General features: G+C 36.6%; 1 protein-coding gene across 1 annotated transcript in view; it reads left to right on the top strand.

Moving 5' to 3' along the window:
* Positions 1-10,079, top strand: part of LOC106870719 (hypoxia-inducible factor 1-alpha inhibitor) — a 40,325-nt gene that overhangs the window by 28,890 nt on the left and 1,356 nt on the right. The window contains exons 4-7 of the mRNA XM_014916887.2: positions 1,905-2,050; positions 4,209-4,315; positions 6,635-6,704; positions 9,399-9,506. Coding sequence (XP_014772373.1) covers positions 1,905-2,050; positions 4,209-4,315; positions 6,635-6,704; positions 9,399-9,506 — 431 coding nt within the window. The remainder of the gene's footprint in view (positions 1-1,904; positions 2,051-4,208; positions 4,316-6,634; positions 6,705-9,398; positions 9,507-10,079) is intronic.

Below are 10,079 nucleotides of genomic sequence, written 5' to 3'. Positions count from 1 at the left end.
TGTACCAAAATTTGAAATCGGTATTAAGGATAAGAATCCGTAGAGCATCAAATCTTTATATTGTTTAGTTTCATCCTTTTATTTTCTGAGTTCCATTTCTAATATTACCATCTTTGCATTTCGTCTCTTCAAAGTCCATAAAATAAATAAGTAGCAGTAAAATACTGGAATCAATTTAGTAAATTCTTTCGGCTGCTTAGAAGGCTCCTAGTAGTTCTGTAGTTTCTGTTACGTTGGTGACATAATAATCAGTGGAGTTGATTGTCCTAAAAGCATAGTAGCAAGTGCAAAGACAAGATGTAAAAACTTCAAGGAACTACTATTACCTTGGCTGACACACAAGAATTCTGTCTCAATGAAGAGCAGATTGCATGATGTTTGTAGATAAAGTGTGGTGGTGTTTGATCGCAAAACATAAGCCCTGAATGTGAAGAATGTGTGACTGAGTGCTGGCAGGAAAATAATGAGATTTGACTTATTTATGGATGTGTAATGGGTGGAATTCTGTTTTAAGCAAACCTCTCATAACTTTTTTATTTTTTGGAATTTTCAAAATTTTTTTTCGAATTTGTGTTCTAAACATGAGAATTCATACAATTATGCAAAAACCAAATTAAAATTTTTGATGTATGATTTAAGGGATATTTAGCTGTTATTTTTAGCACATCTCATGACCACCTCATACCTTCCTCATTTGTTTGTCAGTCTGACATACTCTTTTACTCTTTTACTTGTTTCAGTCATTTGACTGTAGCCATGCTGGAGCACCGCCTTTAGTCGAGCAAATCAACCCCAGGACTTATACTTTGTAAGCCTAGTACTTATTCTATCGGCCTCTTTTGCCAAACCGCTAAGTTACGGGGACGTAAACACCGGCATCGGTTGTCAAGCGATGTTGGGAGGGACAAACACAGACACGCAAACATATACACACACATACATACATATATATATATATATATATATACATATATACGACGGGCTTCTTTCAGTTTCCATCTACCAAATCCACTCACAAGGCTTTGGTTGGCCCGAGACTATAGTAGAGGACACTTGCCCAAGGTGCCACGCAGTGGGACTGAACTCGGAACCATGTGGTTGGTAAGCAAGCTACTTACCACACAGCCACTCCTATGCCTATATTGAAGTTTTACAATATCTTTCTCCCCATAAACACATTTAATGGTCTATTACTGGGATTTGAGCCAAAATTTGGACTGTCCATATTTTTAAACTGTGATTTAAAAAATTCTAAAAATTAAAAAATTTTTTTTTCATAATCATGTGTGTGTAAAACACAAATTTGCAAATATTTTCTGAAAATTCCAAAAATATGAAAAGAAGAGGGGATTATATGAGGTGCTTAAAGCAGAATTCTGCTCTGTAGTGTTAGTGTGCATGAATCATAGAGCACAAATGAACTGACTGAAAACTGGGTCAGCTGCTATGTACAAAAGAGAGAAAACTGTATTGGCAAGGGTATGGACATGTGATGCATATGGAGGATGACTGATGAAGAAGTACCAAGGAATCCAGTTGGAAGGAGTTTGCTGAAGGAGAATGATACCAAGGAAGACAAAGGAAGAAATAGTGATGACTGACCTTAAGATTCTGAACGTTACAAAGGAAATGAGACGGAACCACAACAAGGGGCAACATGCTGTGTTGGAGAAATCCATTCTAATCCATGCAAGCATGGAAAAATAGACGTAAAATGATGATTATGTTAAATTGTTCTTATCAACTGAAATCATGACCAGGAAGGATATCCAATCTGTAAAATGTCTCCTAAAAGAATCTGCAAATCATCAAATTTATGTAGCCTATATTTATGGATGTAAAAATATCGATAAATGTTAGAATGCAATCATATGAAATATTTTTGTGTTGTTTTACTTTGCCAGGTAACATAACACCAGTTCATTATGATGAACAACAAAATTTCTTCGCTCAACTCAGAGGTGTCAAACGATGTCTTCTCTTCGCTCCTGACCAGTTCAAAAGTTTGTACCCATTCCCAGTTTACCATCCACATGACCGACAGAGTCAGGTTAGTTGTCTCATTGTTTTGTTGTTACTAAGTTCTGATGGGAAATCAGTGAATCCTGTAATGTGGTGTTACTTTTTGGCAAACTACAATTAGAAATGAATGAAATATGTTTGATTTGTGTAATATTAGTTAATCTTACTCATAAACTTAGGGCAGTGAGCTGGCAGAATTGTTAACAAAATGCTTAGTGGCATTTTGTTCGTCTTCATGTGTTAAGTTCAAATTCTGCTGAGGTCAACTTTGCTTTCATCCTTTTGAAGTCAATAACATAAGTACCAGTTAGACTCTGGGGTCAATGTAATTGACTTCTCCCCTCCTTCAGAATTGCTGGCTTGTGCCAAAATTTGAAACCAATCTTACACATTTAATATCATATTGCTGATGTGAATTGAATGGTGTAACTTCAAAGTGTCACTTTTGAGAAAAGCACAATTTCAAGTTAGGTGTGGAAATTATTTTAACTAAGAAAAATTACCTGTACATCTGCTTTCACTCGACATCTTCAGGCATTTTTGAAGACATAATAAATGAATACTAAGATCTTTTCAAACCAGCTCCAAATGATAACCTTTCACAAGGCACAAGCACACAGTATGTTGTACAGCTGAAACATCTAGGCTGGTTTACTAACCACGTCCACCTACATGTTTGACTAAAGTTCTGCCCATTGGCCCTCTATTTGTGCTATGTCTTCACTCATTATATTCTACCACTTCTGCAATAAATCAGTTTTAGACCACTCCCTTTACCTCACTCCCCACTGTTGTATCTCCATATCTTTGTTCTTCAGACACAGACCTTGAGAATGCCAAGAGTTTGTGTGTTCCCTCCAGCTACTGACTGGCAACAATTTATATTCTTTTTTTCTTGCCAGGTTTGCATCACTATCATATTTCTGACATCCGTTTTCTTATGTTGCCATAGATAAGACAACCCTGTACTACCACCACTCCTCTCAATCCAATGTCATCTTGTCTCTGAGGCTAAACCTCCTGAGATACAATCTTCTTCAGTCGTTCTTCAAAGTTGGTAAATACATATGTACTTCCACTGTCTGCATTCAGTATGTTCCATCCAGTGAAAGTTATCCATTTTGTTATCCAGTATAGCCATATCTCTTGCATACATTAGTATCTCTTGCATACATTCGTATCTCTTGCATACATTAGTATCTCTTGCATACATTAGCTGATGTCCTTAAATCTGCTACACACTTCTTCACTTCATCTGTTTTCTGTCTTTCATTATCACCATTATCATGTAGCATCCAGTTTCCATGCTCATATGGGTAAGACATCTTGACAGGGGTTGGTAAGCTGGAAAATTGCACCATCATCATCATCATCATCATCGTTTAACGTCCGCTTTCCATGCTAGCATGGGTTGGGCGATTTGACTGAGGACTGGTGAAACCCGATGGCTACACCAGGCTCCAATCTGATTTGGCAGAGTTTCTACAGCTGGATGCCCTTCCTAACGCCAACCACCCCGAGAGTGTAGTGGGTGCTTTTACGTGCCACCAGCACGAAGGCCAGTCAGGCGGTACTGGCAACAGCCACACTCAAAATGGTGTATTTTACGTGCCACCCACACAAGAGCCAGTCCAGGAGCACTGGCAACGATCTTGCTAAATGTTATATATCTCACAACCCCTTTCTTTTCAGCTTTTATAGATCTGCATTAAATACAGAGGATCTACAAAACCCATTTCTCTTCAGCTTCTGTAGATATTTTACATTAAACACCAATATCTCTCTACCAACTAATATCCTACTTCTTCCATATTCTTCACACAATATGCCATTTCTACAAAAATTGAAACCTTAACGTTCTTAGTTTTGATATGTCATATACAAGCTAGATAATAGTAATGGTGGTGATGGGAAAATATTTTATGAAATAATCTACACTCTCAGAGTGGTTGGCGTTAGGAAGGGCATCCAGCTGTAGAAACTCTGCCAAATCAGATTGGAGCCTGGTGTAGCCATCTGGTTCACCAGTCCTCAGTCAAATCGTCCAACCCATGCTAGCATGGAAAGCGGACGTTAAACGATGATGATGATGATGATGATGAATTGAGTTTTCAGTCCTTGTTAATTTATTTCATCTTTAAATTTGAAGATAATTCTAATGTGATTATTTATTTATTTGTACATAGGTGAACTTGGAGAATCCAAATTTAGAAAAATTTCCCAAAGTTCTAGAATTAAAAGGATTTGAAGCTACACTACATCCTGGTGATGTGTTATATATTCCTATATATTGGTATGTGTTTCACTTCCCATTTTATTTTGCCATTTCCTTCATAATAAAACAATATTTATCACCATTGCAGAACTTTTACAACTTCACTGTTTCTTTTCTTTTTAATTTATTTTTATTAATTTTTTTTTACTATTGGATATATATCTTGCTAGAGTTAATAACATTGTGTAACAAAATTTTAATTCATTTGTTTTCACTTTGGTCAATAAGTGTTATTTCCTATTTGTTTCTATCTAGAAATGAAAGGAAATGACCACTATTCCCTTCAAACTTTGCTTTTGTGACTTGGACATCAATGTTTTGAAACTAACCTATTTCCTGAAAGTTATAAAGAAAGGTATATATATGATCGGAATGTTAAAAAGAAAAAAAATAGGGGTGATATTGCAAGTGAACATAAAATAAAATTGTAAAAAGCAGAAGTGATCCGAAACTGTTTTATGTGGCTGATGAGCTGAAAGTGTAATGGGCAGATTTGTTTTGGTGAAAAACAAAACAAACTCAAATACAAATTGTTTACATATTCATCAAAGCTGAACTTAAGTTACAAATCCCTATCTTTCCCTAGTTTTCAGAATTTAACCCTTTCATTACCAACCTGACTGAAACTGCTTCTGGCTCTGTAGTACAAATGTCTTGTTTTCATAAGTTTTGAATTAAAATCTTCCACCAAACCTTAGTCATAATTTATGTTCCTAACACTAGATTAATGATAACTAAGTTATTTTACTAAATTCTTTGTTATATTTAAAATAATTGAAAGAAACACAGAGCATCTCAAAATAAATAGAGTAACGAAAGGGTTAATGAAAAAAATAAACCCACAAACATTTTTAGCTTTTACTGTATACTTTGGTGAAAATGCATGGCATAGTGATTCGGATGTTGGGTTTATGATTGTGAGATAGTGGTTTTGGTTCTTGGATCAGGCTATGCATTGTGTTCTTGACTGAAACACTTAATTTCATGGTGCTCCACTCAGCTGGTAAATGAGTGATCCTGTGACAGGCCAGCATCCCACCCACAGTCTACATCAGAGAAACCAGGAAACCAACCTTATGCTCCTTATGAAGTAATGTGGGCTCGCCATAACTGTCCACTTTTGGCCCTCATACCTTACATTTGAATGTCATGTGGTGAATAAATCCAAACAATGTTAGCTGACATTATTTACATTATTTACATTTGATGGATATTTGTCCTCATCTTGTTTGTTGTTAACACAACGTTTCAGCTGATATACCCTCCAGCCTTCATCAGGTGTCTTGAGGAAATTTCGAGCCTGTGTTCTCATTCCTTAGGTATTTTTCGATGTTGTTGTTGTTGTTGCTGTTGCTGCTGCTGCTGCTGCTGTCGTTGTTGTTGTTGTTCAGGTCACTGCCTGGAATCGAACTCAAAATCTTGGGGTTAAGACTGCGGGTTACTAACCCCAAGATTCCAAGTTCGATTCCAGGCAGTGACCTGAATAATAATAATAATAATAATAATAACAACAACATCATTGAAAAATACCTTAGGAATGAGAACCCAGGTTTGAAATTTCCCCAAGACACCTGATGAAGGCTGGAGGGTAAATCAGCCGAAACAGTGTGTTAACAACAAACAAGATGAGGACAAATATCCGTCAAATGTAAATAATGTACATAATTCCTCATCTCTTAAATATAGAAATGTTAGCTGAGTTGTTACATACCACTTGTCATCGCTAGAAACAACAGCCAAATCTCTTAAATCACACCCTACCATCTTGGAAAAAGGGAAGGACACATTAGATGAGGTAATTCTAGATAAAACTATACCTGATGAAAAGATGGGATGCTTCAGACTGGAATGCCTTTGTTCTTGTGTATGCACTTGTTCAGGAACACACGCAAGAAGCTTAATGCAGCCAACTTCAACTGAATATTATATCCCCCCACACACATTCTGTGCTTTGTTTTTAACATGTTGTATTGTGCGAAATGAACATGAAAGGGAGCTGTATAAAAATGCAGTACTTTGCTGAAAAGAAAAATTATATAAAATAAAGTTAAGGCAATATTTTTGTTGTTTTGGCAATCATAAATTTAAGACCTATGAACTTTCTGTATATATTTCTGGTTTTGAGATCTCTGACCGTTAAACGCTGAGTGGTTTAAAATAAAATGATGAGATTGGTGCAAATACACATTTCTTGGACTTCTTCCTTCTCAAGATTGTACCCAAAATATAAAGGCTTTCTGTAAAGCTTTCTGCATTGTTAGAAGTTTCCTTTATTTTCCTTTTCTTTCATTTTCTCATTCTTTGTAATGTTTTTTTGTTTCCTTTATTTTGGCTCAGGTGGCACCAGATTGAATCATTACCCCAAAAGGGTGTAACCATATCAATCAATTTTTGGTATAAAGTAAGAGTAAGTATAGCGTTTTATATATTTATTATCACTTTTATATTAACTTTCTTTTATTCTTTTATTTGTTTCAGTCATTTGGCTGCGGCCATGCTGGAGCAATGCCTTGAAGGGTTTTTAGTCAAACAAGTATTAAATTTTTTTTTTATTACTGCTTTCACAGATTCCTGTGACTCACTGTCTCCATCCAATTCCATTATTCACTGTCTCCATCCAATTCCATTATTCACTGTCTCCATCCAATTCCATTATTCATTCTCTCCATCCAATTCCATTATTCACTGTCTCCATCCAGTTCCAGCGGCGAGCTGGCAAAAACGCTAGCACGCCGGGCGAAATGCTTAGCGGTATTTCGTCTGTCTTTATGTTCTGAGTTCAAATTCCACTAAGGTTAACTTTGCCTTTCATCTTTTCATGGTCAATAAATTAAGTACCAGTTGCGTACTGGGGTTGATCTAATCAACTGGCCCCCTCCCCAAAAATTACAGGCCTTGTGCCTAGAGTAGAAAAGATTATTATGAATTTGAATTGGGAGATTGAGTCATAGTGATTACACAACCATGGATGCCACCCTAATGAATGTGTTGCAGTTACTCTCTTGGTAGAGCTTGATGATCTCGACCATTGATCTTCGAGGATTCCTCTGCTTTGCACCAAAGTAAGAAGCACCTTTCGTTTAGTTGAGTTCTTCCACTATCTCTTCACAATCTGCCATGCTGCAGTCCCATGACCTCACTGTATTACTGGCAGGGTGGCTGAACAGATGTTGTGCCTTGCCAAAGGGCAGCCCATAATTGTGCAGGGCACAGTCGTCACTCCGTGTAGTATTTTCAAAATGTCCGTATAGGTGCAGGCATGGCTGTGTGGTAAGAAGCTTACTTCTCAATCACATGGTTCTGAGTTCAGTTCCACTGTGTGGCACTTTGGGCAAGTGTTTTCTACTATAACCTCAGGCCAACCAAAGCCTTGTGAGTGGATTTGGTAGACTGAAACTGAAAGAAGCCCGTCTTATATATATATATATATATATATATATATATACTATTGGACGGATTGGGGCTATAGTAGAAGACATTTGCCCAAGGGGTTACAAAGTGGGACTGAACCCAAAGCCATGTGGATGCAAAACGATCTTCTTAACTACACAGCGATGCCTTTCACCTATCTGTCCCTTCATAAATACTTTACAGTCAGTATTTTTGAGGACCTTTTACCTATGGACCTCTTTGATTACTTTTCTGTTTTGGTGGAATCCCATAACCATTTGATGTTTAAAATCTGATTTTATAAGTATTTCTTTCAAAATTCCTATTTTGCTTTTCACACATCAACTTCTGTAGGTTGAACTACGTAAAATGTTAGAGAAAGAAATCTCACTGTTTCTTACAATAAATACATCTAAAGCAAAATTTTTCCCTTTAGTATTTACCCCAGCCATATCCAGCCCAGATATTATTCTACCTGTTTTATGTTCAAACCAGCCAGATCCAGCCTCTCAAACCTATCCGATGATGTCATTCTAAAAATAAGCAATCGCATCATCAAAATCTCAAAGCTATAAGATAATGCATGATTAATTAAAAATAGTGTGATTAAATGAGCATTACATTTGATATAGTAATCTGAATACTAAATGGTTAAAATATTATTGTGGGTCCCCGACCTACTATTATGCTTGCATGGACCTCTAAAAATCTAATATGGACCCTGTTTAAAATGAGTCATTTAAGGAAAAAAGTAGTGTGGATCAGGTGTGCTGTTGGCAAATTTCAGGAAGCATGGATGTATTGAATGATGTAGTATCCCTACAGGTAGTTAATCCCATGCTTCAGCAAGTGTGAAAAAATGGGCATCAGCCAGCCCAAAGGTTGGGGTGGGCTGCACCTGCCTGCCTCAGTTGCTATGGCATTGAGGTAGATCTGGCCACCCCCTGTTAACAAGGACAAAACCCGGATTTAAAACACTGGATGATGATGATGATGATGATGGATGCTGTGCAGTCCTTATGAGAAGGGAAGACTGTTTTTGTTAGTTTAATAATTATCATTTACACAAGAAGGTAAAAATTAGTTAAGATGTTGTTCTGCTTTGATAAATTCTTTCTGTGGAAAAGTTACCATTTCTTGTTACCTGATTATTTCTTAAGACACAGTAATGATTAATACTTTCATTGACATAGTCTGTTTCTGGAACTTCACACTATATACACGGAAATATAATTTTTTTGCATTTTTACAATATTTTATAATTAAACTTTAATATTTAGCACTCATTAAGGTGGCGGACTGGCAAAATTGTTAGAACAATGGGCAAAATGCTTAGCAGCATTTTGTCTGTCTTCACGTTATGAGTTCAAATTCCACCAAGGTTATCCTTTCAGGGTTAATAAAATAAGTACCAGTTCGACACTGGTGGTCAGTGCAATCAATTTATCCCCCAGCTTCCTGAATTTGCTGGCCCTATGCCAAAATTTGAAATCAGTATTTAGCACTCATGTTATCTAAATATCCTCAAGACCATATTGAACAGACAGGATAAAAAATATTTCCTCAAATTTTGAAAATGTACCATCACCGGTGGTGCATATGGTGGTTGTGTGGAATTTGTGTAGAATCACCAGTGGTACATGTGGCAGTGAACGTGTTAAGTATATTTTTTTAAATGTATTTTTATAAAATTCTTTGAATTGTTTTGTAGAATTCATGTCAGCAAACAGTCACATATCCATTGGCAGCTTCTCAGAAGATTGCCATCATGAGAAACATAGAGAAAATGGTAACAGATGCTCTTGGAGATATAAATGAGGTAAGTTCTTCTTGATACACTATTATACAAATATTGTCAAAAGTAAAAATCATCATCATCATTATCACCATCGTCATTGCCACCACCACCACCACCACCACCACCACCATCAATATCATCAATGTTTTAATATTTATTTTCTCATGCAAAGCAGCTAGCTATCAGAATCATAGCATGCTGGGCAAAATGCTTTGTTCCGAGTTCTAATTCCACTGAGGTTGATTTTGTCTTTCATCATTTTAGAGTTGATAAAATAAGTACCAGTTGAGCATGGGGGTTGATGTAATTGACTAAACCCCAACTCCCAGAAATTGCTGGCCTTGTGCCAAAATTTGAAATCAGTATTTACTTTCTCATGCTGTCTTGTGTTAAAGGGGTCTCCATTTACCTTGATATTGTGTCATTCTGTTATGAAAAGTAGGTTATGGACAAAAATTCCCTTCCAAGGACATCTGGTCCTGAATTAGAACACTCTCAAGACACTGAACCTTTTTGAGGAGATGACAGTTCTCAGTCAAATCGTCCAACCCATGCTAGCATGGAAAGCGGACGTTAAACGACGATGATGATATA

This window comes from Octopus bimaculoides, chromosome 17, assembly GCF_001194135.2.
Source record: "Octopus bimaculoides isolate UCB-OBI-ISO-001 chromosome 17, ASM119413v2, whole genome shotgun sequence".
In the NCBI taxonomy this organism is placed as follows: domain Eukaryota; kingdom Metazoa; phylum Mollusca; class Cephalopoda; order Octopoda; family Octopodidae; genus Octopus; species Octopus bimaculoides.
This window is presented reverse-complemented; position numbering and strand designations above follow the sequence as displayed.